Source organism: Grampus griseus (assembly GCF_964374135.1).
Source record: "Grampus griseus genome assembly, chromosome: 3".
Classification (NCBI taxonomy): Eukaryota; Metazoa; Chordata; class Mammalia; order Artiodactyla; family Delphinidae; genus Grampus; species Grampus griseus.
In genome coordinates, this window is record NC_139019.1 from 165,890,970 (window position 1) to 165,918,424 (window position 27,455).

General features: G+C 58.0%; 5 protein-coding genes across 7 annotated transcripts; 2 read left to right on the plus strand and 3 right to left on the minus strand.

Annotated features, from left to right (window-relative positions):
- Window positions 1–638: 638 nt before the first annotated feature.
- EIF3G (eukaryotic translation initiation factor 3 subunit G) lies at window positions 639–4,987 on the plus strand (the record flags this gene model as incomplete). Of its 2 annotated transcripts, XM_082649853.1 has the most annotated exons (11): window positions 639–697; window positions 837–883; window positions 1,384–1,467; window positions 1,579–1,667; window positions 1,818–1,877; window positions 2,860–2,964; window positions 3,054–3,243; window positions 3,970–4,077; window positions 4,191–4,327; window positions 4,414–4,520; window positions 4,871–4,987. In XM_082649853.1, exons 1-11 carry the CDS (start codon window positions 678–680, stop codon window positions 4,884–4,886), a joined length of 963 nt encoding a protein of 320 aa, XP_082505979.1. In that variant the 5' UTR covers window positions 639–677. The 2 variants fall into 2 exon arrangements, with proteins under 2 accessions (XP_082505979.1, XP_082505980.1); XM_082649854.1 differs by lacking the exon at window positions 4,871–4,987 and having other exon boundaries at window positions 4,414–4,524.
- A 310-nt stretch (window positions 4,988–5,297) lies between these two features.
- Window positions 5,298–6,518, minus strand: P2RY11 (purinergic receptor P2Y11; the record flags this gene model as incomplete). Its single annotated transcript, XM_082650397.1, has 1 exon — window positions 5,298–6,518. The coding sequence occupies one exon, from the start codon at window positions 6,516–6,518 to the stop codon at window positions 5,298–5,300; it is 1,221 nt and encodes a 406-aa protein (XP_082506523.1).
- A 2,201-nt stretch (window positions 6,519–8,719) lies between these two features.
- PPAN (peter pan homolog) lies at window positions 8,720–12,539 on the minus strand. 2 transcript variants are annotated; one of them, XM_082651658.1, is made up of 12 exons: window positions 12,482–12,539; window positions 12,223–12,393; window positions 11,632–11,733; window positions 11,389–11,436; window positions 11,111–11,281; window positions 10,365–10,441; window positions 10,061–10,168; window positions 9,829–9,952; window positions 9,658–9,736; window positions 9,409–9,538; window positions 9,169–9,335; window positions 8,720–9,078 (listed from the first exon to the last, which is right to left on the minus strand). In XM_082651658.1, the coding sequence occupies exons 1-12, from the start codon at window positions 12,497–12,499 to the stop codon at window positions 8,867–8,869; spliced, it is 1,407 nt and encodes a 468-aa protein (XP_082507784.1). In that variant the 5' UTR covers window positions 12,500–12,539; the 3' UTR covers window positions 8,720–8,866. The 2 variants fall into 2 exon arrangements, with proteins under 2 accessions (XP_082507784.1, XP_082507783.1); XM_082651657.1 differs by having other exon boundaries at window positions 11,389–11,439.
- A 3,025-nt stretch (window positions 12,540–15,564) lies between these two features.
- ANGPTL6 (angiopoietin like 6) lies at window positions 15,565–22,246 on the plus strand. Its single transcript, XM_082652416.1, has 6 exons — window positions 15,565–15,667; window positions 18,873–19,455; window positions 20,269–20,446; window positions 21,002–21,189; window positions 21,269–21,539; window positions 22,050–22,246. Exons 2-6 carry the CDS (start codon window positions 18,880–18,882, stop codon window positions 22,238–22,240), a joined length of 1,404 nt encoding a protein of 467 aa, XP_082508542.1. The 5' UTR covers window positions 15,565–15,667; window positions 18,873–18,879; the 3' UTR covers window positions 22,241–22,246.
- A 22-nt stretch (window positions 22,247–22,268) lies between these two features.
- SHFL (shiftless antiviral inhibitor of ribosomal frameshifting) lies at window positions 22,269–26,954 on the minus strand. Its single transcript, XM_082652417.1, has 8 exons — window positions 26,659–26,954; window positions 26,066–26,189; window positions 25,828–25,877; window positions 24,413–24,451; window positions 24,134–24,283; window positions 23,550–23,653; window positions 23,267–23,421; window positions 22,269–22,734 (listed from the first exon to the last, which is right to left on the minus strand). The coding sequence occupies exons 1-8, from the start codon at window positions 26,677–26,679 to the stop codon at window positions 22,529–22,531; spliced, it is 849 nt and encodes a 282-aa protein (XP_082508543.1). The 5' UTR covers window positions 26,680–26,954; the 3' UTR covers window positions 22,269–22,528.
- Window positions 26,955–27,455: the final 501 nt, after the last annotated feature.

Genomic DNA, 27,455 nt, shown 5'->3' on the forward strand with positions numbered 1-27,455 from the left:
TGTAAGCCCCGTGGCGCAGCTGAAAAAAAAAAAAAGTTACTAAAGGAGGAAGAATGGTTGAGGGAGCCACGACATCTTGATCATTTGAATCAGGAAATCTCTTTCCAGACAAGGAAGATGAGCCTTGGTTTCTTCAGCTGCAAAATGGAAATAATAATTTCTCCCCACAGTTCCTGCAAACAGTGAAAGCTCAATAACTGAGCTTTGTTGTTATTATTATTATTATTATTATTATTTTTTTTTTTTGCGTTATGTGGGCCTCTCACTGTCGTGGCCTCTCTCGTTGCGGAGCACAGGCTCCGGACATGCTGGCTCAGCGGCCATGGCTTATGGGCCTAGCCGCTCTGCGGCATGTGGGATCTTCCTGGACCAGGGCACGAACCCGTGTCCCTTGCATCGGCAGGTGGACTCTCAACCACTGCGCCACCAGGGAAGCCCTGTTGTTATTATTAATTTTTAATTTTTTAAAAAACGTAAATGAGATACGCTTCTATTTAGCTACCTAGCAGGGTACCAGCTCCCAACCTCTCACACAGCCGGCGCCTCTACCTCCGTCCGTACGGTGGCGCTGTGGGGCACAGCGGTTGGGCTGCTCTAGGCAGCGGAATCGGAAGTCTCGTGCTCCTCCCACTTCCGGTCTTTGGCCCAGGCTTGGGCTGCGTGGAGAAGGTGTCCCAATGCCGACCGGAGACTTTGAGTGAGTCTGGGGTCATGGAGGGAGGCTTGGGAGGCGGACTGGGCGTTCTAGGGGGTATTATAGAATCTGGATGCGCCGAGGCCGCGGGAGCCGGGCCGCGCCTCATCCAGCCCTCCTCCTGGCCAACTTGTCCCCGCAGTTCGAAGCCCAGTTGGGCCGATCAGGTGGAAGAGGAGGGAGAGGACGGTGAGTCTGCCCTGTCGCCCCCGATCACCACAGCCAGCCCTCCAGGCCGTCACTGCTGCCTGTTCCAATCCCCCACCCTGGCACCGCCGTCTGACCCTGCATCTCCCCTCACGGCCAGCCCCTGCCCCGCGCCATCCTTATCCGGGCCAGCCTATCTCCAATTCCGGACGTTCACCTCTTCCTCCCATGCCACCGCCCAAATCCTTGATGCCAGCACAGCTGCTCCCCTTCTCCGGGGAGGAAGTTGTAACAGCCTCCCTCCTGCCTTTGTACTAGCGCCCGGGTGCCAGGGATCCCCTATGCTTGCCATTGCTGGAAGTTGCTACAGCCAGCTTCGTGTCCCCAGACGGCTATCCCAGGACACTTCCTGGCCAGTCGTCTGCCCTCGGTCCCACCTTTCTCAACTCTTGGTGCGGACATCATCCCAAAGTTCCCTCCATTTCGGTTTGGGAGCTCTTGCCTCTCTATCTAATCCCTGTTCCCTACACTCCCTTTCACAGACAAATGTGTCACCAGCGAGCTCCTCAAGGGGATCCCTCTGGCCACCGGGGATACCAGCCCAGAGCCTGAACTATTGCCGGGAGGTGAGTGACAGACTCCTCTCCGTCCCTGGGCTGCCTCTTCTCCCCAGCCGCCTTCCTGCCTGGTTCCCGTTCCCCAGGGCTCAGTTCCTCTTGTGTCTTCCCCTCTCCCAGCTCCACTGCCGTCTCCCAAGGAGGTCATCAATGGAAACATCAAGACACTGACTGAGTACAAGATAGATGAGGATGGCAAGAAGTTCAAGGTGAGGCTGGGGAAGAGGTGGGTGCCCTTTGCTTGGGGGCATTTGGACAAGGAGAGAATGATGTGTGTTGGGTGCATTGATGAGGAAGATCCCCTGGCCCCAGGAACCTTGAGGAGCTGGAAGCCCACACGTCTCCCCTTCTGTCTACAGATTGTTCGCACCTTCAGAATTGAGACCCGGAAGGCTTCAAAGGCTGTGGCAAGAAGGAAGGTAAGGACTTCCCTGGCAGTCCAGTGGTTAGGGCTCTGCGCGTCCACTGCAGGACACATGGCTTCAATCCCCGGTCGGGGAACTAAGAGCCCACATGCCGCGTAGTGTGGCCAAAAATAGAAAAGAATAAAAAGAAAGGGGAGGAAGGTAAGACCCTTCTTCCCCTGTCTTGGGGGCACCTCCAGGGCTGACTCAGAGAAAAATAGGAATCCTTTTCCCCGGTACCTTTATTTTTAGAAGTGGGGTTTAACTGTTTGCACTTGTTTTACTGGAGCAGAACTGAGGCCTGTTTGTAGTCTGTGGGGGGCCCTGAAAAGTCCAGCAGGTGCAGCAGTGGGTGGGCTTGATTCTTACTCCTCTTGGGTTGTCTACCAGGAGGAACAGAGCCAAGCCTTCCCCTCAGGTGGCTGTCACAGCAGAAGAAGTGATAGCAATAAATACATGTGGCACAATTCCCGGCGTACTTTCTCTGTGTTAGACCCAGGTGCTTTGCAGGAAGTATTTTCTCATTCAGTCCCCGTATCATTCCTGGGAGGTGTGGGGAGCATTGTGGTCCCTTTTTTTATAGGGGAGGAAGTTGAGGTTCAGGTTGTTTAATTAGCTCAAGGCCCCTGGAAGTCTGGGTGACCCTGCACACCCCTGCGCATCACTCCATGGTGGGGGCTGGTCCGCTACCTGCACGGCCCCCACCAGGAGCTGTTGGCTGTGGAGCTGTTTCCCCCCTGAGCCTCAGTTCTCTCATCTGGAACATGGGGCTGAGAGCTGCCCTTGCCTCCTGGAGCTGGTGTGAAGCTAGGGCCTGGCAGGCACTCAGGGAACAGGAACTGTCATCACCACTGCTTTGAGGAGCATTTGGGGAGGGTGTTGAGTGGGGTTCAAGGCCCAGACACCCTGGAGGTGGCGCTTGTAAGTCTAGGGTGCCAGTGGAGGGGGTCGCATTTGTCCTTGCCTTAACCTGTCCCCTATCCCGCCCTGAGCTCAGAACTGGAAGAAGTTTGGGAACTCAGAGTTTGACCCACCAGGGCCCAATGTGGCCACCACCACTGTCAGTGATGATGTATCCATGACATTCATCACCAGCAAAGAGGTAAGTGGGCCAAGAGGCTGGTGGCCAGGGTGGTGGTGGTGTCGGGGTTGTGCCAGCCCAGTCTGAGCTGCTCTGACCTGCCCCACCAGGATCTGAACTGCCAGGAAGAGGAGGACCCGATGAACAAGCTCAAGGGCCAGAAGATTGTGTCCTGCCGCATCTGCAAGGGCGACCACTGGACCACCCGCTGCCCCTACAAGGACACACTGGGGCCCATGCAGAAGGAGCTGGCCGAGCAGCTGGGCCTGTCCACTGGCGAGAAGGAGAAGCTGCCCGGAGGTGCCAGGGCCCGGGGATGCGGCTGGCAGGCTGTGGGGTGGAGGACAGGGATTGTGTGCGCCTCTGGGAGAGTCGTGGGTCGTCACCTGGTGTCTGAACGGGACCGCCACTGCTGGGGCTGTCGTCTCCCACACAACAGTGTCTGCACTGCAAGGCTGTGACCACAGGCCACGTTCGTTTGTGTGAGAGAGACTGGCAGGTGGGTGCTCTGACTGCTGGTGATGTCACCTGACTCTCCTCACTGGGGGCCGTGAGAGTCGCTCGTGGGCACGGCCGCGTGTGTGACTACATACACCGTGAGTGGTGGGGAGACGGTTGTTCCCCGGATGTGTCTGTGAGTTTCCTGACTTGAGTGCACTGTGTTTGCACGCCCACACCAAGGAGCAGACTCACCCAGGTGAGCAGCCACTTGTCACCTGCCCAGGGGCAGGTACCTGGGGGCTGTCCCTAACCCTGTGTACCTGTCTTCCCATGTGTTGTGAGGCTGGACATTGCTGTCAACCCCTGTGGGTTCTCATGCTCTTCCTGTGCCGCCGGCAGGGTGTTGAGGTGGTGTCAGCTTCCTGCATATGACCTTTAAGTCGTGACCACGAGGCTTTGAAGGAATCAACCGATCACCTGTGGTTTGACAGATGGTGCTTGGGCGGGGCCGTGGCTGGAGCCGCCAGCATCCTGGGGCAGGTCTGTGCCGGGGAGGCCTGACTGGGCCTTGCTTTTGGTCTCCAGAGCTGGAGCCTGTGCCGGCCACTCAGAACAAGACAGGGAAGTATGTGCCTCCGAGCCTGCGGGATGGAGCCAGCCGCCGCGGGGAATCCATGCAGCCCAACCGCAGAGGTGAGGTGGCGAGCACCCTGGCACTGGGCCGGCGGGCGGGCACCTCCCTGCACCCTGTGATTATCCCGCGGGTGGGGCCGGCCCCTTACAGATGCCTCTCCTTGCCTGCCCAGCCGACGACAATGCCACCATCCGCGTCACCAACCTGTCCGAGGACACTCGTGAGACCGACCTGCAGGAGCTCTTCCGGCCCTTCGGCTCCATCTCCCGCATCTACCTGGCAAAGGACAAGACCACCGGCCAGTCCAAGGTGGGCTGGCGGCCAGGGGGCGGGGAGGGGTCCTCCATAGGTCCCAGTTGTGCCTTGAGCGTCCCTGACACCACCCCCTCCCCCAGGGCTTTGCCTTCATCAGCTTCCACCGCCGCGAGGACGCCGCTCGCGCCATTGCCGGGGTGTCCGGCTTCGGCTACGACCACCTCATCCTCAACGTCGAGTGGGCCAAGTGAGACCCCTGCCTTCCCCCGCCCCCCCCACGGTGTCACGGCCCATAGACACTCAGGCTGACTGCAGGTCCCAGGCCAGGTTAACAGCCGCAAAGGCTGTCCTGGGGCGCAGGTCATTTACTGTCCTTCTCCTCTTACGGAGGGGCGCGCGGCCCATGCGCGGCGGGGCCTTCCCGCCGGTCTGGCTCGTCGTGTGCTCTGCGCTGCCACCCGGTCTCGTCCTGCCCTGTCCCCCTCATCCCCGTTGAGTTCCCTGTGGTGTGGGTGTAGGGTGTGCTCTTGGGATTCCCTTAGGGGTCGGAAGCCCCCATACTTCCCATCCTCAGCCACCTCGTGTTTCTCTCTCTAGGCCGTCAACCAACTAAGCCGGCTGCTGCTGCTCGGCCCCCAGCCCCCGGGACCCTTCAGTGGCAGAGGGCAGCCTCCGGAAGCAGGGGGCTCCGAGGGCAATAAAAGATCTCCACCACCCTGTGCTGTTTCATTTATTCGCAGATGTCACTCACACTGTGGTGGGCGGGGCCAGGCCTCCTCCCCGCCTTCCCCCTCTGTTGTGGGTTTGCTCCCTGGCCCTGCCCAGGGTTACTGCTGCGGGTGGCGATTCCTGCTGCTCTGGCTTGGGCGCTCCCTGGTCCCACTGCAGGCCTTTCCTTGGGGAGGAAGTTTTGACTCAGGGCCTCTTGGGGGATCAGAGCCAGGGGCCTGCTGTGCTCTCAGCCTCCATTCTGCTGCTGGGTCCCGGTGTCTCGTGATGAGGAGGGGGCTGAAGATGGGCCAGGTCACGGACTCAACTCAGGGGACTGGGGCCCCGAGGTTTTGGGGGTGGCTGTGACATTGAGAGGCAGGGCTTGGCCGGAGCACTCCATGTTCTCTGGGGCCTGCCCCTGCCCGCAGCCAGGGCAGCGTCGGCAGCAGCAGTCCAGGCTGGGCACCACAGCCATGTAGAGCAGCGGGTGTACGCAGATGGCCAGGGGAACGAGGCCCCGTGTTACCTGATGGGCCACGTACGTCCTCCAGCTCAGTGCCGCCTTAGCCTGGGCCGCACTTGCAAAGCCTGGGCAGAGGGCTCTCCAGCGCTGCCGGGCATACACGTTGAGCACCCCTGTGACGTAGTAGGGCACATAGGAACTAGCGTAGAGGGCAATGCCACCGGCCACCAGCATCATCACGTGCAGCTTGTTGGCCGCTGTCATGCCGTGGCTCTGCAGCACGGCCTGCCCGAGGGCGCCGTAGGCCACCAGGCTGAGCAGCAGCGGCAGGCCGCAGCCCAGAGCCACGAGCGCCAGGCTGTAGACCCTGTAGGCCTCAAGCTGCTTGTCATCTGCTGTCCCCAGGCACTTGATGCAGGCAAGGGGCCTGTCCACAGTGCACTTTCCTTCCTGCTGTGGCCCACTCAGGTGGGAGAAGCTGAGCATGGGTGCGGCCAGCAGGGCTGCCAGTGCCCAGCCAGCAGCACTGATAGCCCAGGCGTGCTTGGGCTGCAGTTGGCTGTGGGTGAAGAAGGGGTGGACAATGCCCAGGTAGCGGTTGAGGCTGATGCAGGTGATGAAGATGACGCTGCCCAGCAGGTTGCAGGTGAAGAGGAAGCGCTCCAGGCGGCAGGCAGTCTCCCCGTAGCTCCAGTGTTTGGGTGGGTAGAAGTAGGCGGCCAGTGGGGGCAGCGTCAGGGCATAGAGCAGGTCGCTGACTGCCAGCTGGGCTGAGAAGATCACGGCTGGGTGCCAAGGGCGATGGTCCTGGGTGCAGAAGCGGTACAGGGCCAGGCTGTTGCCAGCCAAGGCCACCAGAAACACAGCCACCAGCATGGGCCACAGAAAGTCTTCCTGGAAACCGCTGAGGATGTGGTCAGCAGCCGCTGAGAAGTTGGCTGGGCAGTGTGTGGGACCTGGGGCAGAGAGCGTTGCTGCATCATGTCTCTGACCATGGCTCCCACCGCCTTCAGAGTCGGAAACACTGTGACACCCATACCGGCTGTGCGCCAGGAGCCCTTTGCGGGGCATACTCCGCTGAGTACTTTTCCACACCCAGGAGCGGGGGGCCAACCACAGCTCCTTCGTACAGAGGGAATCTGTACGAAGAGGCCCAGAGGCCCAGAGCGGTTAGAAGCACAGTCCTTCATTCAGCCTCTCTCTGTGTCCCGCACCATCAAGAACCAGTTGGAGCAAGAAGCAGGGATGCAGGCTTCCCCGGTGGCGCAGTGGTTAAGAATCCACCTGCCGGGGCTTCCCTGGTGGCGCAGCGGTTGGGAGTCCGCCTGCCGATGCAGGGGACGTGGGTTCGTGCCCCGGTCCGGGAGGATCCCACATGCCGCGGAGCGGCTGGGTCCGTGAGCCGTGGCTGCTGAGCCTGCGCGTCCGGAGCCTGTGCTCCGCAACGGGAGAGGCCACAGCAGTGAGAGGCCCGCGTACCGCAAATAAATAAATAAATAAATAAATAAATAAATAAATAAAAGAAAAAAAAAGAATCCACCTGCCAATGCAGGGGACACAGGTTTGAGCCCTGGTTCGGGGAGATCCCACATGCCACTGAGCAACTAAGCCTGTGCACCACAACTACTGAGCCTGCGCTCTAGAGCCCGCAAGCCACAGCTACTGAAGCCTGTGCGCCTAGAGCTGGTGCTCTGCAACAAGAGAAGCCACCACAATGAGAAGCCCGCCCACCACAACGAAGAGTGGCCCCCACTCGCTGCAACTAGAGAAAGCCCGTGCGCAGCAATGAAGACCCAATGCAGCCAAATAAATAAATAAAAATAAAAGTAAAGGAAAAGAACCAGGGACGCATGTAACCCGGCAGTGACCACCCAGAGCCATCGGGGCCTGGGGTGGAGGAGAGGGAACCCAGGTGAGTATCCCACCCACTACACAACTCCCAGTCCGATCTGACAGTCGTCACCCCCTTAGTGTCACCCAAGTCCAGCCCCCACCATCTACCTGTTGGCTGCACTCGGGTCTCCCTGCTCTGGCCCTCACCCATCTGTTCTCTCACATCCTCCAAAGGGCACCTGAGACAGGTCACATCCCTATCCTCCCAGCCCTCCCCGGCTTCCTCCTCACATGGAAGAAAAGCCAGCGCTCACCTTTTCGCACAAGGCCCTGCAGGAGCTATCCCTCCCACCCCACCAGGGCTCTCATTTCCCACTCCCAGCTCCCTGGGACCGCAGTGTCCTGGCTGTTCCTTAAGTCACAGCCTGCCTCAGGGCCTTTGCACCGGCTGAGTCACAGGCAACAGGCATCCTTAAGGCTGTCCCACTCACCTCCTCCTGGTCTGGTCCTGAGAGAGGACCTGAGATCACTCTAACGTTGTGACTGCACCCTTGGTCCCCTACCCTGCTTATATTTTTGCCACAGCTTGTCACTCCATCTGATCACTGTAAGAAAAATCCCCAGAATGTTCCCTCCTGAGGGTGAGGCAGTGCCCTGCTACTGGCTTCCCAGTGCCCAGAACAGCACCTGGGACTGAGCAGTGCAGGGGGAAGCTGAGCTCTGCAGTTGACCCTTTACACACCCCACTCAGCCTCAACTTTCCAACCTGAGAATTGGCCTGTTCCCAGTTGGTCCAGCAGGCTGGCCAGGAGCTCTGTGCGAGGTGCATGTACCCCTTCCCTGACCCGGTCGGCTACCCCACTCTCACTTCTGCCTTCCTATCCCATCCCTCTGCCCTGGGAGGAAGTCGGTCCAGACGTGATTCTAAACCCCTTCTCCCCTCTGCCCTCCAGGAGCCGGCCGCCTCCACCCCCATGGCCCTGGATGTGTGCCTGGCTCACAGCAGTGCTGGCTCCTCACCTGAGGTGGTGGTGGCCATGGCCCGCATGGCCTGCCTCTGGGTCTGCAGCCCAGTGTGCTGTGCTGCACACGGTCCTTTGCTGAGCTACTAGCAGCGCTGCTGGCCCTTCCCCTTCCCAGCAGCACCTTCTTCAGCCTGCAGAGCTGGTCTGGGCACACGCCTCACTTCCACCCCCGGTTTCCTTCCTCATGACACCCAATCCTCCAGAGCTGGCCCATCTGCTTGTGGGGGCCTTTGCTAGGTTGGGGGAGGGGCCCAGGATGCCAAGGCACCAAAGCAGGGTCAAATCTGCCCGTCACCCTTGCCTGTGAAACAAGGCCCTGCACCTCCACTGCCCAGGGTCGGGGAAATGGGCCCAGGCTTCGGGCAGAAACCAGGCCCCCCATTTCAAGCACAGACTAAGACTCATGAGAAATCAGTTTATTAGAGGGGGAGGTTAGGAAAACAGTTCTCCTTTATGAAAGGAAACCGAGGGCTGCACCTGGAGGCCCAGGAGATGGGGAGCCCAGGGCAGCATGTCTCAGGCCCCAATCTGGGGCATTCCACCTGCCACCCAGGCTTGGCCTCAGGCTACTCTCTTAGGTGGCCACGGTCGGCCTCGCCTGTGGTCCCGGGCAGCCCCTCTGGGTCCCACCTTGGCCTGGGCCCCCGGGTGTCTGCCCTTGGCCTTTGGAGGCCTCCGGTCACTGCCTCGGTCAGGCTTCCGTTCCTTTACCCGTCGCTTCTTGCCTGGGGGCCCGGCAGGCCGCCTCCACTTGGCTGCCTTTGGGAACATGTCTGTGGGAAGAGACTGTGTCAGGGCCACCAGGGCACAGGGACAGACAAGCCCATGGTGCCCAGCTACACTGACCCCTGCCTGCCACACACCCTCATCAGGCTCCTCGCCCACAGCCTGGCGGAAATACTCGGCCTCATCCTCCTCTTCCTCTTGCTGGCTGACCCCCTCTGCCTCTGCAGGGGCCCCGGGGTCCTCTGCATCACTGTCCCCATCAGCCTCTGCCTGTGCCCGCTTCATGCCTGCCAGGCTCTTCTTCCTGGAGGAGGAACACTGGTCAACGTGGCAGCCTGCGCCCAGGACCCCGCCTCATCCGCCTGGCGACCACACACCTGTGGGCCTCTCGCTGCTCTCGCTTGCGCTGAACGTTCTGGGCCTGCTGGTCCTGCCTCTGGGCCTTGAGCCGCAGCTTCTCCTCCTTGGCTGCCAGGGTGGCCTGCAGTTCCTCCTCTGTTTTGTGCACTAAATGGGAAGAGACAGCCACTGAGGCCTTCACCAAGATCCAGGTGAGCCCCCCAGTACCTTGAGACCCACCTTCGATCAGGCCTCAGACCCCGGTGCCCCTCCAGCCCCGTCCTCACCAAAACTGTGGAACAGCACGTTCCCTTCTCCTACACCCTCCTGGATCTTGATGAGCTGCAGTGTCATCCGAGGCCCGATCTGGAGGAACGGGGAAGGGGGTTGGGGGAGTGTGTGTCAGTCCCTCCTTGAGACTGGGGGAAGCCACCGGGCCTGCCTGGGCGGGGCCTCACCTCGGTGAGCCGCACTGCGCTCTGCTGGGCTGGCATGTTGCCGCGCCCTGCCACGGCCTGGGGCAGCACCGTGATGTTGTGCTCGCCGTCCGGCTCCGCTTCACTCTCGGACAGCCCTGCGCCCCTGTGTGGGGCACACACGGGGCTCAGCAGGGGATCCCGGGCTCCTGGGACAGCTCTGGGGCCCGCTGGCGTGCGGTGGCCCCCTGCCCCCACCCTGAGCCCTCCTCACGTGGCCAGCAGCTCACTGACGTCCTGCAAGCGACTCATGTTGGGGAACTTCTCCTGAAGCAGTTTCTTCATCCCACGACTTGCACCCACAGGGACAACTCTGATGCTACTGCAGGGGTCAGAGCGAGGGAGAACGGGGGTCAGGAGCCATGGGGTCGCGGGGCAGCTCCACCCCCCACACACCCTTTCCATGGTCCATCGGAGCGTATACTTTGAAACTACGCAATCACAGAGGCTCAGCAGCCGTGCTGTCATCAGCTGCAGAGCGGGGCCACACCCGCCACCCCACCCCACCCCAGACTCACTAATGGCGGAAATCCAGCTCCTGGGAGTCAGGGTTGTAGTTGATGAGAAGGCAGCGCTTGATGGTGTTCAGGTTCACCTGGAAGGGAGAGAAGAGAAGGCATGGCGCCACGTGAGCTGCACCCAGGCCCCACTGTGTGCTGGAGCCCGTGCCAAGCCCCGGCTATGGCTGCACTCCTGAAACCTCACAGTAAAAGGGCACAGAGTGCTGAGAGCACTGCAGGGATGGATGGGGCTGCAGTTGGTGTCCATGGGCTACCTGGACGTTGGCTAGAAATCCTGGGTCCGAGGCCCACTGAGGCCGTCGACACCGGACTTCCTGGTGACTGGCATCTAACAAGGCTAATTTGAGATCCACTGGTGCCACAGATTAGAAGCAGGGGCTCTGCTGCCAGACAAATTTAAAAATCTGGTCCTGCCTTCTTCTCCCTCGTATCTGACCTGAGACTAGTGACTTCACCTCTGTCAGCCTCAGTTTCCCCCTCTGTAAAATGGAGCCACAATACACGCTACTCTACTTAGACCAGCACTCAACGTGCATTTAGGAAATAAAGCACTATGAGCATAGTTTTCCACCTGCTAGATGGGACGGCAGCTCATGGAGGAAGCCTCTTGCGCAGTGTCACAGAACGCTATGAGTGGGATTCGACCTCAGAACCCGGAGTTCTCACCCTCAATGCTAGGAGGTGAAGACTGAGCAATCAACCCAAGGGCCCGTGCGTGGTAACTGTTGCCTGGCCCAGCCCACCTTGTGCACGTTGATGGAGGGGAACAGGTTCTGGAACATGGTGGCCATGAGCTTCACGTGCATGCCGTGGGGGCCAAAGCTGTTGAGCACCAGGAGAGGAGGGTGGGCAAACTGCTGCTCGTGCATGCGGTGACGTCGCAGCGAAGAAACCACATCACGCACCAAGGTGTACTGCAGGACAGGGTGACGAGTGGATAACTGCCAAGCACACGTGGCTGGGGCAATCCCCAAACCCAGCTCCTACCCCTCGGAGGCCTCATACCACCTCTAGTCCTTACCTTGTTGATCCGGAAGGTTAAGGTAGGGCCTCCCGGGAGGCGTATCAGCTTCTACAGAAAAAAAGGATCAGTGAGGGTCAAGGTGTCCAACTAGGGAGCAGAGGGAATGCGAACCTCTGCCCATCTCTTCAGAGCGTTTACTTTGAAGCCAGAATCACGGCAGCTCAGAGGCACAAGGGGTCATCATGAGAGCTGGGGGAGGAGGAGGGGGTGGGGGAGTGAAGGGTGAGAGCATCCACTCACAAAGTAGACACTGGTCTCCGTTTTGCTCAAGATCAGGAAGTGTGTGACCCCAAGGGGCCCAGCCACTGCCACACAATCTTTCAGAGAGTTTTTCTTTCGAATCTGGAAACGATAAAAAGAAAAAGGGATGATGACTGATATCCCCTTATTGAACAAAGCCTATACGCTTAAGCTGTTATGCCCTTTCTTGCATTTAACCCTCGGAAGAAGCGGGGAGGAGAGAAGAGTGCAATGCTCTTGGCCTCTAGAGCCAGTCAGACTTGAATCTGAGCACCGCCTCTGTCCCTCGACAGCCAGCTGAGGCCCAGACAGGTTAAGTAACTTGACCGAGGCTTTTGAGAGAAGCCAGCTTTGCTGATTCCTGAGTCCCCTCTTAACCACCAGTCCTAGGCACCCAGCCAAGCTGCGCGCGGTTCATCTGCTCGCCCTCGCTGCTGCCACTCAAAGCCCTGAGAGGCAGCCACGATGGTCCCCATTAAGGGCTCCTTTCTCCAGCTAGGGAGACTGAGGCCTCGCGCGGTTTCGAGGATGGAGCCATCCCCACAGAGGACGGGGCCCACAGCGGGTGGAGATGGGCTGGGCGATGCAGACCTGCAGGCGGGTGGCGGTGAGCGGCTCCATGACCCGCCGCAAGTCCAGGCTGAGCTGTCGGACGCTGCGACCCGCGCGGCCCCGAGAGAACACGAAAGAGTGCGGCTGTGCGGCATAGGCCTCGAGGTTGCGGAGGTGCGCCTGGGCGCGCGCCCGCTTCTGGTGCCGGGACTGCGGGGGCGAGAGGCAAGAGGTGAGCACTGCAGCCACCGCCGGGACCCCACCCGCGCTGCCCGCTTTCCCGGCCGCCGCGCCTCACCCGCCCCGACTGCCCCATGCCACCGTCTCTTCCTCGAGGCCTCTTCTGCTGGCTGCTTCCGGCGCCGCACAGCTCACTTCCGGCGCCGGCGAGGCGACTACGTGAGGCGCCGCTGCGTGATGACGTCACCACATGGGCTTGCGCACCAGGTCGCGGGAAAACCTCGGAGGGGTTGCTATGGAGACACCTGGTGCCTGTTTCTGTGGAAACCGGGGCGGGGGGGGGGGGGGGGGCGGCACGGTTCGAAATGAGCCATGGGTTCGAATCCCGCCTCGGCCATTTCCACCAGCTGTGCGATTTTGAGGCACACGTTCTCCACTCCAAGGCTCCTAAAGTATCCCAAAGTGAGGATGATCATCATTTCCTCTCTGACCCGCGAATTAAGAGAGATGATGTATGCACAGTACTTGGCACACTGGCGCCAGGCACTTGGGGACCCGAAAAGGGGATAGCACCTTGGCAGTTACTCATTTAGGCCCCAGGTCCTGAGGACCAGCTGTCCCCCGCGGGGGCCCTGTCTGCGGACGGGCTGAGGGATGGAAATTCCACATCACCTTCTGGAAATTCAGAGCAAGGCGGTAGCTTCGTGAATAATTCACCCCCTCCCAGTTTCCGCTCAAAGCCCCAGCCTTGGCCTCAGGCCTCTGGCTTCTTCCCCAGAACCTTCGGGTGGGGGGAAGAGATCCCCCAACATCTCTCTCCCTGTTCCATCTGTCTCTGTCTCCCTCTCCCCAGCTTTGAACTTGCCAAAAATTGTCTCCTTCGTCATCTGTAAGTTTCCATCTTTCTCCTCTCTCTGTCTGTCCCTATCCCCATTTCTCTCTTCTCATCTCTATCCCCATCTCCCATCTCTCTCCCGATCTCCCAGACGTTTCTCCTTCTCTGTCTCTCTGACTCTCTCTCCCTCCTGTCATCCCCTCTCCTTGACTTAGGAGGTTTCTTCTCTCTCTGCTGCCAGTGGGGGAAGCTGGAGGGGGCCCAGCGTGGTGGGCGGGGGGGCGCCAGCCCAGGCCGGGAGCCCAGCCTGGCAGCCTCTCTCAGATCTGGGACGACCATTTCCTCCTTCAGCCCGGGAGGCCACTCGGGTTACGAGTTCAGGACTGTAGGAAATGGGAGGAGACTGCTAGTCGGGGAGGCCTTCTTACAAGTCGGAGACCCTAGCCTGGTGGGGGCTCTACGTGAGTCACTTTGTTCTGTCTGTTTTCGGCCCTGCAGGACCTGACCTGTGTGAGGATGTGAGAGTGTGTGTGGGAGATAAATGGAAACTTGCGCTGGGCTGTGGGCGGGTATCAGGGGCTCGCCGTGTGCCTGATTTGTGTCTCTGCGCTTGCCAGTGTGTGACCATGTGTACCTGGGTGTGTACATGCCTGATGCAGATTTACAGACACGCTCAGCCCACGGGGTATTTTCCTTTAAGTCGTGGTGTGTGCGTGTGTGACCGCATTTTGTTTTTAGTTTTTGTTGTTTTTTTAATTAATTAATTTATTTTTGGCTGCGTTGGGTCTTCGTTGCTGCGTGTGGGCTTTCTCTAGTTGCGGTGAGCGGGGGCTACTCTTTGTTGCGTTTCGCGGGCTTCTCATGGTGGTGGCTTCTCTTTGTTGCAGAGCACGGGCTCTAGGTGCACGGGCTCTAGTAGTTGTGGCACGTGGGCTCAGTAGCTGTGGCTTGCGGGCTCTAGAGCGCAGGCTCAGTAGTTGTGGCGCACGGGCTTAGTTGCTCCGTGGCATGTGGGATCTTCCTGGACCAGGGCTCGAACCCGTGTCCCATGCATTGGCAGGTAGATTATTATTATTAATTAATTAATTAATTAATTTTTGGCTGCGTTGGGTCTTCGTTGCTGCACGCAGGCTTTCTCTAGTTGCAGCGAGTGGGAGCTACTCTTTGTTGCGGTGAACGGGCTTCTCATTGTGATGGCTTCTCTTGTTGTGGAGCACGGGCTCTAGGCGCGCGGGCTTCAGTAGTTGTGGCACGTGGGATCAGTAGCTGTGGCTCGAGGGCTCTAGAGCACAGGCTCACTTGTTGTGGCACACGGGCTTAGTTGCTCCGTGGCATGTGGGATCTTCCTGGACCAGGGCTCGAACCTATGTCCCCCGCATGGGCAGGCGGATTCTTAACCACTGCACCACCAGGGAAGTCCTGTGACCACATTTTGAACACATAGTTGCTTCCTAAATCTGTGCTATTTCCAGTTGTGTCTTTATTTATTTATTTATTTTGACTGTACCACGCGGCTTGTGGGATCTTAGTTCCCAGACTAGGGATCGAACCTGGGCCCCAGCAGTGAAAGCGCTGAGTCCTAACCACTGGACCCCCAGGGAATTCCCTCCAGTTATGTTGTTGTAATTGTCTGTGCCGGGAAAATCCACGGACACACACACATACACATACACACACACAGATTCCATCTGTCTATCTTTGCTGCTTTGTGCAGTGGTTTCCATGTCTCATTGGGTATCCGTGTGTGTCTTTGTGCTCTACTGTTATGTGCACACACAGAGGTGTGTGTGTGACTGTTGTGGTATATGTGTGTGAGTTCTGGAGCCATGTTACCTGGGCCGAATACCATTGCCGATCCTTTCTTTGGCTGTGTGACCACAGGCAAGTTGCTCACCCTCTCTGAGGCTCCGTTCTCTGCTGTAAAATGTGGCTACATACAGAAACCAGCTCTGGTTGCTAGGATTAAATGAGATACAAAATGTAGAGTTTAGAGTCATGCCTGACAGGCTGCAGGTGCCGCTGATATTCGCTACTGTTGTTCTCTGTGGGGTGTGTGTGCGTGTGTGTGTGTGTGTGTGTGTGTGTGTGTGTCTGCCTGTCTATGTCTGAGGCTGGGATCCATGCAGCCTCCCTGGGCCTGCAGCCTCCCACGCTCTGTGCTGTGCTGTGGGGGGAACGTCCAGGGCGCTGAACTGTGTTATCAGGCTCTGGTGGCCTGGGCAGGAGGGTCTGGCAATTCTGCCTCAGTTCTCACATGGGAAATGCTAAATATTTACAGTTTGGAGCTCCTGGGCTCAGCATCACCACTCTAGTCCCAGGCTCTGGGTAGTTACCAAGCCTCCTCCCTCCTGCTCTCCCACCAGCCTCTCCCCTTCTCCAGTTCAGAGGCCCTGCTGGACCCTCAGCTCCTCCTCGGACTTCTTGTGTCTGCTGCGGGCCTTGCTGAACTCAGGGTCTTGGTCGTGAGAGGTGAGAGCGCAGGAGGGTGGGAGGGCAGGTGGAGGCTGAATCTGTCTGTTGGGAAACCTGGGTCTTGGCTTGGCTGGGGGACTCCCCAGACCTCCTCTTTACTCCAGGCTGAGATCCTGGAAGGCAGCGGATGTTACACACACACTAGTTCAAACGGGTTTGGTCCATCCCTGTTGTGGAGGGCCTGATGTCTTCGGGCGGGGGGCGGCAATGAGAGGTCCCTGCTCTGCCCTTGGTAGCTAGTGCTTGGGGTGTGAGTACAGTAGTGAATATGCCTTTCTCCAGCACAGAGCCCTCCAAGATTCCCACATGACTCAGAGTAAAACCCCAAATCCTCCTCAAGGTTCACAAGGCCCTGCACACTTTGCCCCCATCACTTCCTCCTGCTCTCCGCCTCACTAATTCTGTTGCAGCCTTACAGGCTTCCCTGCTATTTCTTGGGAATATCAAGTAAGGTTCAACCTCAGGGCCTTTGCACTTGCTGTTCCCTCTGCCTGAATGCTCTTCCCTTTCTCTCTCTTCCTTCAGGTCTTCACTCAAGTGTCATCTTCTCAGTAATGTCTGACTCCTCTATTTAAAATGCACCCCCAGCCCAGGTCTCCCACCCCCTTCCCTGTTTTTCTACTAAGCACTTACCTCTGGCCTACCCACCATCTGTTTTCCCAACCTGCTCCACAAGGGCAGGGGTTTTGTCTGTGTTGGTCACAGCTGTGTCCCCATCTCCTGGAACAGCTCCTGACACACAACAGGTGCTCAAGGAATGCTTGTAGAGTGTGTGAACAAGGCAATGTGTGTGACAATGAAGCCTGCAGGACATGCGCCTGTGTGGCCACCAGGATGTGTGGGTTTGGAATATGGTGGATCGTGGCGCGGACAGGGCCAGCATGTGGACATGTGGAACATTTTCTTAATGTTGGCATGTGCACATGGGAGGGATGTGTTTCCCCATCAGACAGCCTGCAAGTGTGTGAACCCCAGGAATGAAGACAATGGAGGCCCGCGTGTGGATCCTGCAGGGCCGCGGGTTGGTGGCCACAAGTATACAGCTCACCTGTGGGAGCCAGGGAACACCTGGCGGGGGCGGGGCATGTGGGCAGATCCGGGGCATGTGGGTGTTGCGGGGTGTGTGTGATGCCTGGCACTGTTTTAGGCGCTGCGGACAGAGCAGTGAACAAAAGCCAGGCTCAGCCTCTGGGAGCTTATGTTTTGGTGGAGGAATTCAGATCATAAACAATGGCAAACAAACAAGGCAATTGCAGAGTGATAAATGCTAAAATGAAATGGACGGACTGTGCTAGGGCGTGCCCAAGCAGGGGCGACTCTAAATGGGGTAGTCAAAGAGGGCTTCTTTTTTTTTTAAATTTATTTTTGGCTGTTGGGTCGTCTTTGCTGCATGTGGGCTTTATCTAGTTGCGGTGAGCGGGGGCTACTCTTCGTTGCGGTGCGCGGGTTTCTCATTGCGGTGGCTTCTTTTGTTGCAGAGCACGGGCTCCAGGCGCATGGGCTTCAGTAGTTGTGGCACACGGGCTCGGTAGTTGTGGCTCACGGGCTCTAGAGCACAGGCTCAGTAGCTGTGGCACACGGGCTTCGTTGCTCTGAGGCATGTGGGATCTTCCCGGACCAGAGATTGAACCCGTGTCCGCTGCATTGGCAGGCGGATTCTTAACCACTGTGCCACCAGGGAAGTCCCTCAAAGAGGGCTTCTGAGGAGGAGACAGCTGAGCTGAGACCTGAATAAGGAGAGACAGGGAGCTGTGATAAATTCAGGGAAGAATATTCCAGGCTGCGGAAACAGCAAGTGCAAAGGCTCTGAGGCTCGAGGGTCCCTTGTGTGTTTGAGGAACAGCCAGGCCAGGGTGCCTGAAGCAGAGTGAGCGCGGTGGGTGGGAGGATGAATGGGAGGAGGGGAGGGCAGGGAGGGGCCTGGGCAGAGCATGCAGGGCCTTGTGGGCTGCAGGGAGGACTTGGGCTTTTCCTCAGAGTGAGGAGGAAGCCACAGAGGTCCTGAGCAGAGGAGGAGGGACGTGACCTGTCTTGGGTGTTCACGGGTATCCTCTGGCCACTGTGGGAGAAACAGAGCAGAGATTGAGGATGGAAGCCTGGAGACCTGGCAGGCAGCTGCTCTAAGGAAATCCAGATGGTGTCTTGAGCTGGGATCATGGGAGGGAGTGAGAATAGGGGGGAATGTGGAGGAAGTCAGGGTCTAAACACAAGAGCTGATAGGCCTGGCTGATGGTTTCCATCTGCCATGAAGAGACATGAATGACTCTGGAGTTTTGGTCTGAGAACATGGGAAATAGGGTGTCCGCTACTAGACTGAGTTAATGAGACTTTCTCTTCATCTCCCCTCACCCGCCCCCCCCCCCCCCCGCCACCTGTTTCCCCATGGCTTCTGCTCCAGTTTCCTCCAGGTTCCTTTAATACATCAGGCATGGTCCAACCTCAGGGCCTTTGCACTTTCTATTCCCCCTGCCAGGGACCTCTTTTCTCCCAGATACCCCCATGGTTTCCTCCCTCACCTCTTTCAGGTCTTTGTTCAAAACTGTCACCTCTTCCAGGCCTTCCCTCCTCTCAAATTGCCCCTGCACATATCCCCATATCTCTGTCTTTTACTGTTTTTTTTTTTTTTTTTTTTTTTTGGTAGTTGTTTGTTTCTTTGGCCGCGCCGTGCAGGTTGCGGGATCTTAGTTCCCAGACTAGGGATCGAACCCCGGCCCCTTGCAATGGAAGCCGGGAGTCTTAACCACTGGACACCCAGGGAATTCCCCTCTGTCTTTTACTAAAAGTACCTTTTATCTTTAGTACCTAGGGCTGTCTAATACACTCAATTAATTCTAAGTTTATTTGGTCCTTGCTCACCAGGGCAGGGATTTTTGTGTTTTGTTCCCAACTGTATTCCCAGCGCGTAGAACTCAGGCCAGCACACAGTTAGCACTCAGAGAATGCTTGCTGAATGAATGGACGAGACACACTGACCCGCAGGGAGCCTGGAACTCAGTGGGGAGGCCAGAGCTGGATTCTATTGGCGTATCTCCAGCCTCGGGACAGGGAAAGGGATGGAGGCGGGCGTGTGTGGACCCTGATCTACGCAGGTGTACACCTGTGCATTCCCGCGTGGGACCACATAGGTATGGCCCAGCTTGAGAGTCGGGGGTCAAGCCTGCGTTCCGGGGCCCCCTCCTTCCCGTTCATCCTCTGCCTGCAGGTCCGCCATGTCGGCACCCCGGCTGCTCACGATGCAGCTGCTGCTCTTGCTGGACGCTTGGTGGGCGCGCGCAGCCGCCCCGCGCTGCACCTACACCTTCGTGCTGCCCCCGCAGAAGTTCACAGGCGCCGTGTGCTGGAGCGGGCCGGCGGCTCCGCGCCCAACTCCGGAGGCCGTGAACGCCAGCGACGTGGCGGCACTGCGCGTGCGAGTGGGCCGCCACGAGGAGCTGCTGCGCGAACTTCAGCGGCTGGCGACGGCCGACGGCGCTGTAGCCGGCGAGGTGCGTGCGCTGCGCAAGGAGAGCCGTGGCCTGAGCGCGCGCCTGGGCCAGCTGCGCGCGCAGCTGCAGCACGAGGCGGGACCGGGGGCGGGGCTAGGCCTGGGGGCGGAGCCTGCCGCCGCGCTGGCGCTGCTTGGGGAGCGTGTGCTGAACGCCTCGGCCGAGGCGCAGCGCGCCGCCGCCCGCTTCCACCAGCTGGACGTCAAGTTCCGCGAGCTGGCACAGCTGGTCAGCCAGCAGAGTGGCCTCATCTCCCGCCTGGAACGCCTGTGCCCGGGGAGTGCGGGCGGGCAGCAGCAGGTAACTCTGAAACTATCTCCCTCCCCAAATAGCAGCCACTTCTTGTGAGCATCTTCAGTAGATGGGCCCCCTGAAACCCCGTGCCCTTTTTTTTTTTGGCCGCGCTGCGGGGCATGCGGGATCTTCGTTCCCCGACCAGGGATCGAACCCGTGCCCCCTGCAGTGGAAGCACCGAATCTTAACCACTGGACCGCCAGGGAAGTCCCAACCCCATGATTCTCAGTTCCGAAATACAAAAAGCTCCAAAAACGGACCCCTACCTCTTCCCCAGTAACTCATTTGGGTCAAAACGCAACTGGTAGCTACTTGAAGTCTTTACTTATCTACCTAATATGAATACTCATAGGATCCTATAATCAAGCATATTATTAATATGTGATAAAGACCAAAGACCTCGTTGGGGGTGTTAGGTAATATAGAGGTAGACCCTGCATTACTGTTTCTAACTCCTGCTATATTATTCTAAATTCTGGATTATGTCTCACCTTAGGTTTTGAATAAGCAATTGTTGCTTTGTGACAGTACCTAACTTACAGGGTGGTTGGGAGGATTCAGTAAGTTAGTAATATTGGATGTACTCATATTATCCCTACTTCACAGAAAAGTTTGGAGGCACAGATCGGTTAAGCTATTAACACCAGAGCAGGAGTTTAAGCCCAGCTCTGTCTCTTCTTGACTACTAGAGTTAGGCTTGGGAAGATCAATACACGCCCCTGCTTGATCTTCCCATCTGGGTGCTAGGAGATTTACGAGCCCAGAGCCTCCTGGGCTAAGGGTTAGTGCAATCACATCTAACTCTCTTGGTTACCCCAGGTCCTGCCACCGCCCCTGGTGCCTGTGGTTCCAGTCAGTCTGGTAGGTGGCACCAATGACACCAGCAGGAGGATGAACTCAGCCCCAGAATCCCAGAGAGACCAGACCCTGAGACAGCAGGGGCCCTTGGCCTCTCCTGTGCCCTCAGGGCACCCTGCTGTCCCTACCAAGCCAGCAGGTAAGACAAGGGCAGGGCTGTTGAGGGTGTGAGGAGCCAGGAGATTCCCAGTGCAGCATGAATAGAGGGAAATATGAGTCAGGACTTTAATGCCAGATTCCTCTCATGCTGGGGGGCCTGGAGGAAATGATGCTTTTATCCTGATAATGGAACAGGGAGATATGGCTCTTACTTTGATAAACACCAAAATTCTTACTATGGTGTGAAAATAAGAGAGGTACTCTTACTTTGACAAGAGGGCAGGGGATTCAGGACTGCTACTTTGGTGAGAATTTGAGGGAATTCAGAGGGCCATGTTCAAGACCTCTATTCTGATGAGGAGACCATAGAAGGAGAATTTAAGAATCCCAGGCTCCACATTTGCTTTAGTGAGAGAAGAATGACTTAGAGTCTTATTTAGGTAAGAAAAGGGGTATTGGGGCTCTTATTCTGGAGAGGGAATAGGAGAGGCAGTTCGACTGTTCTGGTAAGGGGACCAGTGAGAATCAGGACTCTTACTCCAGTAAAGGGTTGACTGGTCCAGGTTGTGCCTGTCCCATATACCTGTGCCCGCAGGCCCATGGCGGGATTGTGCAGAGGCCCGCCAGGCAGGCCATGGACAGAGCGGAGTGTATGAGCTACGAGTGGGCCGGCATGTGTTGTCAGCATGGTGTGAGCAACAGCTGGAAGGTGGAGGCTGGACTGTGATCCAGAGGCGGCAAGATGGCTCCGTCAACTTCTTCACTACCTGGCAGCACTACAAGGTGGGCACAGGCGGGTGGGGCAAGGCTGGGCAGGGGAAGGAGACCTGCTGCTGACTCCCTGACTTTCCTGCCCTGCCAGGTGGGCTTTGGGCAGCCTGATGGGGAATACTGGCTGGGCCTTGAACCTGTGCATCAGCTGACCAGCCATGGGGACCATGAGCTACTGGTGCTCCTCGAGGACTGGGGAGGCCGCGGGGCACGTGCCCACTATGATGGTTTTTCCCTGGAGCCTGAGAGTGACCACTACCGCCTACGGCTTGGCCATTACCACGGAGATGCTGGAGACTCTCTATCCTGGCACAATGACAAGCCTTTCAGCACCGTGGATAGGGACCGAGACTCCTATTCTGGTAAAGAGCTCTCATTCTGGTGGTGGTGGTGGGGAGGGAGTAGGAGACTGTTAGTGAGGAAATGAAAGGGGGTGGGGTAAGACTTTCCTCTGGTAAGGATCAGGATAAACAGGAGAGTGGAGGACAGGACTCTTATTCTGGTGAGGGGGTGCGGAGTCCAGATTCATTCTCTGATTAGGCAGTAAGAGTCAGGATTCCTGCCTTTGTGAAAGGTGGTGGGGGGGGGGGTGGGGGGAATAGGGGGAGGTATGAGAGCTAGGACTCTTATTCTAGAAAGGAAGTAGAGAAGGTTGTTTTCCCTGATAAAGGAATGAGAGGTAAAGCTCCTAGTTTGCAGAAAGGGTGGAGAAAATGTGGCTTGTACTTTGGTAAGGGGATAAGGAAGGAATTAAGGCTATTACTCTGAAGAAGGTATGGGGACAGAGGATGCCTGGCAAAAGCCTTGTACTAATGAGGTGCTGGTAGAGGCTTTTATTCTGGTGAGAAGACATGGATTCTCTCTTCCCTCAGGTAACTGCGCCCTGTACCAGCGGGGAGGCTGGTGGTACCATGCCTGTGCCCACTCCAACCTCAATGGTGTGTGGCATCGTGGTGGCCACTACCGTAGCCGTTACCAGGACGGCGTTTACTGGGCCGAGTTTCGTGGTGGGGCTTACTCTCTCAAGAAGGTTGCCATGCTGATCAGGCCCCTGAGGCTGTGACCATCTGTTCATCTGTCCCCCAGGTCACAGGGGATGTGTGTCCGCAGGAGCCCAAGTTGTCCTGGCCACACCTCCTTTGTGACTCAGTGTGGGCCGCGTCCCACAGACCTCTTCTCGTTGTGGATCTGCTCCCCAGGACCCTGAAAACAGCACCCAGGAATCCCCCTGCCAGCATCTTGGACCCAGACGGCTCCCCAAGGGCATTTAGATCTCCATTTGAGCTCGTATTTTATAACAACACAAAATATGCACAGACCGTGTCTGGTTTGCATCTGCACCTGGCAGGGGTCACTCCCCGTGACCGCCCTCGTCCTCCTCCTTCAGGTCCTCCAGAATGAGGTTGTCCAGGTCTTCCAGGAGGCCCCCCTGGCTCAGGCAGGTGGCCACAGTGGAGCCACTGCTGATGTGGAGGTTGCTGGGGTGCAGGACTTTGGGCAGGTGGTTCTGCTTCCGACTCTTGGGGTGTGCGCAGGACGTCCCAGGCACGTGGGGCTCTGGGGAGGGAGAGGTTCTGAGGTCGTGGGGCTTGAGGCCACGGGGAGCTCTGGGAAGGGGAGGGGCTGAGGCTACAGGCTCTGGGGCCAGAGCTACAGGAAATTCAGAGGTGAAAGTCACAGGTGTTGAAGCCACAGGAGACCCAGGGACATGGGCGTCACCTGAGACTACAGAGGACACAACAGGAGCCAAGAACACAGAGACCACAGGGACAGAGTCCACAGGACACTGGGGTGTGGGCCACCAGAGTGAAACCACAGAACTTTATGTGAGGAGACATGGAAGGTGGATGACGCCATGGGAGGTGGGTGTTAGGAGGGGCAGGGGTCCTGAGTGACCTGGAGGTAAGGAGGCTGGAGGCCCGTGGAAGATGTGGAAGGAGGGGCCATTGCAGTGGGAGATGAAAAGGCCTCCAGGACGGAGGCCTTAGGAGGTATGCGGAAGAAGCAGGTAGAGACCTTGGTTCTTAAAGGCTCAGAGGTGTATGCCCGGAATGGGGGGGTAGGCCATGGGGACGCGCCAGGCCCTCACCTCGCCGATTGTAGCAGTCCTCAGCCGAGCAGGAGTGGGTGTGGGTGCTGCGGCGATCTGTGTCCCGGTCCCAGCGTGGAGGGAGGATCCGTGTCAGATCCACGGGGAAGCCGCACCCGTAGCAGGGGGACCGGGACCCCATCTGTGCCCAGCCCCTGGGGGCGGGCAGGGCCGTGAGGGTCCAAGGGCCAGCTGGGCCAGGGTGGGGCCGGGGCAGGGAGGGGCAGGGCTGGGGTGGGGCAGGGCCGAGGATGGGAGGTGGGGGTGGGGTCAGCGCCCTCACCGGAAGTTGTGCCGACATCTCGGGCAGTGGAACTCAGCCACGCCCCACATCTTATCACTGGGCACCGGCTCGTAGCGCTTCCGGCATTTCCTGCATCTGGACACCTGGGGGTGCGGAGAGAGGGGCAGGCTTGCTGTCTGAGGTGAGCAGTGATAGCCTGATGTTAGCCAGATCGAGATTTACACTATGGAAATTGGCAAACACTGTAAATCTAGGGGTGCCTCCGCCCCACGAGAGCCGGTTATTAGGCATTTATCAGAAGCATACCACTGGTCAGGGGGTTCAGAAGCCAGATTTGGGGTTGTGGTTTGGGGGTCAGGTTTGATTTCTGTGGTAGCTGTCAAACTGTGTAGTCAGAGGTCAGGCTCTGGGATAAGAGTTGAGCTTCTCAAGTTGAATGTCAAGTTGAAAAGTCCAGCTCAGTGGGTTGGGGTTAGGGTCTGAGATTGGGGTTGATCTCTGAGGTTGCAGGTCCGGGGTTGGGCTCTCAGAGGCTGATGTTCTTGGGTCAGAGGTTTGGACACTGAGAGTGGGGCTTTGGAGTGGAGCCGGGACAGAACCAAGGTCAGAGGTTGGGTTATCACCTCCTTCCGCTGGGGCACGCGGCGCCACCAGACATGGTCACAGGAGGAGCAGGCGAACTGCCGGTCCACGGCAGGGATGAGATCTTCCTGGGCACGTTGGAACATGCGTAGGTTGGCTTCTGTTAGTGGCAGGAGCGAGGTCGCCACCGCCTGCAGAATGGAGACGGTGGTCAGCCCTCTTTTCCCCTTCCTGCCCCTACAATGTCCCTCCTCCTCACCTATGAACACCCCCATGGATGTCCTCCCTGCTTACCTCCCTGTCCCACATCCTGGACTCACCTGGATGTCCCGGTCCTGCTTCATGTCCTCTGGGGGGTCCTGGGTGGAAACACCAGGGGCAGAAACTGGAGATGTGGTTCACGCCTCTTTTCTGGGGGCGGGGCTTCTGCACGGGGAGGCAGAGTTCTGGCCCCATATAAGAGTAGAGTGTCCCTAACTCAGGAGGAGTTGATTGAGCAGCATACACTTCCTGAGGGCAGGATGTGTGACCTCAGTTGTCCTTATAGCAACCCTGGGAGGTGGGCACACCTGTCATCCCCATTGCTCAGACGGGGATACTGAGGCCCAGAGCCGGGAGAGGGCTTGCCTGAGATTACCCTGAGTGAGCATGGCGGAACAGGCTGGACCCCATGCTCCCTTCCTGCCAATGAATGCCACACACTTGCTGGCATTGTGACAGGTCACCTCTTTGAGGCCATGCTGCTTTAGGTTAAGTGCTTGAGCTCTGGATTCAGATAGATGCAGGTTGAAACCCTGGCTTCATCACTTCCAGCTGTGGGGGTGTGGCCAAGCCACTCCTCCTAATGAGGGACATCTAAGAGCCCAGGTTCTGACTCTTGGTGGCCTGGGTTCAAATCCCAGCTGCCACCTGCATTCAGCATGAACCTGGTGAGTGACGTCATCACCCTGTGTCTCAATTTTCTCATCTGTAAAATGAACGTGATAAGTAATAGGACCTGTCTCACAGGACCTGTGGCAATGAAATAAGTCAACAGGTAATATTCCTGGAGTCCTGCCGCAGGGGAAGTGCTCAATCAATGATACTCTTGGCTATTTTTATCATACTCATTATATGTATAACTGTAAATATATAAATGTTAAGGGTATAATACGTACTTTATTATACTCTTTAACAACTCTGTGCTGGGTCTTTCAGGCAGGCCAACCGGTACGCCAGCCACCAAAGCCATCTAAGGGGCAAAGTGGCCATGCAAAGCCTTTCATTCATTCATTCATTCATTCACATGGGTTCCCCTGCCCCTCTCTCCTCTCTGATCTCCTGCTCATCCCAGCCTGTCTGTATGTTCCTTTTGTCATGCCACCCCTCTTCCAGGAAGACCCTCTCCAACCCCTCCCCTTCCCAGAGGTCACTCCTCCTTAGTCTTGAAGAACTTGGTACCACCTCCTCCAGGAAGCTTTCCCTGATCTCTTTGGCTCCTCTATAATGACAATCGTGATTCGTTTCACTGCTTAGTTTCTTGTCTCTGTCTTCCATTTAATACAGTCAGCATGTAATGAGCATCTACTGTTTGCAGGCTCCCTGGCCAGATACACGACTGAGAGGTGCATAAGTGAATGAGGCTAGACCATGAGTTGTGGACTGACAAGGCACAGAGGGGGCTCACCATGGATGAGCATGACCCTTCTGTTCTCCCTCCCCTTACCACATCCTTTGAGGGGAGGGCGCAGTTTACCTGGGCATCCAGGTCATTACTCAGTTCCTGTCCATCTTTCTGCTTTACCCCTGGTGGGGAGAGTAAGTGTAAGTGAAAGGCCTTTGAAAGATCTTGTGGGAGTTTCTGGGTCCCGAACCCGATACAGACCACCCCCCAAAGAGATGATCTCATCGCCTCTTCCTACCCTCAGCAGAGACCACACCCCCTCCCCGCTCCCCAGCGGAACCCCCTGCAGGCAGGACCCCCGCCTGCTCACCGTACACGATGGAGCGCCCCACTCCGGTATGGTCGCTGCCAAACTTCCTCATCAGAGTCCCCGCCTTCTTGGAGGATACCTTCCCATGAAACTTCTCCCGGAGGCGCCGGACGCTCTTCTCCAGCTGGGGTGGGGAGACAGGGGCTCAGATGGAGGAAGGAGAGGCGCGATTGCCCCTCCCCCATCCCTAGGCATCCTTTTTTTCACGGCCTGAACTTGACCCTTGGTTTTAGCCTCCGCACCCCACCCCCCCAATCCCTCTACTGCATTTCCTGGAAAAAGCCAAAGTCCCCACAGGGCACTGGGGGAGGGAGCGGACTAAGGCGAACGTCCCACGCTAAGGGAGGAGGCCGGCCAGGTAACCCCTGGCCTCTGACCCTTGACCCAGCAGCCCCCGCTTTTCCTCGAGGAGGCCGCATTTCGCTCTGGGGCATGTGGCGGTCACTCTCCTTTCTGAGGGAGACGAGTGCCAGCCTGGGGGAAGGTCTAGGTTTCGGATGGAGTCCCCAGGAACTGCGAAGCCCCCTCCGCGTCCCCCGGCTCCTCCCCAGCATCTCTCGCGGGCCCCCGGCCCAGTTGTAGCCTTCTCCTACCTCCACACCTTCCTGAGACATGGTGGTGGCGCAGGTCCCCGCGAGGGTCCGCACTGGGCGCTCAGCGCCCCCCTACCTGGGTGCGCCCGTCTGTCCAGCTGCCTCTCAGGGCAGGGGGCGGGGCCTCCAGGCCGGCTCCGCCCTTCCTTTCCAGCCCTCCGTTTCGCTTTCGATTGGAAAGAGGGGGGACGGGGCGCGCTGGCTCCGCCCTGGCTCCACCTCTGCTCTTGCGCCCCAAACCCAGGAGGGCGCCCCCGATCTGCACCCTGCGGCGGAGCGCGCAGACCTCGGGCGGGGGAGGCGGCGCGGCCTCTGCAGTCGGTCACATGTCCCCACGCTGCGCGGGGTCCGCGTCTTCACGTCCCTCGTGGGGGCGGGGCCGCATCTGAAGGCCGCGGTGTGTCTCCCGGTCCCCGCTAGCTCGTGCTCCCCCAGTTCATCGCTCTGTCCCCTCCCCTCCCGTCCCCTCCTCTCCCCCAGGAATCAGGCGCTAATTAGGACCTGGACCCCTTTCTCACTTTGAGCCTCTTACCTCGCCACGTCCCCTCTCTGAACCTCAGTTTACTCCTCTGTAAGATGGGGATGATGATAGTGGCTACATCCTGGAGTGTGTGTGTGTGTGTGTGTGTGCCCGCGCGCGTGCGTGTGCCAGGATTCGAGTCCCCGGGTAGAGCACTTAGTAGCTCCTGGCATGCTGTAGACATTCAACTAGTCCCTGGGCCACCTACTATGTGCAAAATATGAAGGGGCAGGCAGTTGGCGGGAAGGAGGAGGTGCTTGCTAAAAATACTGATTCC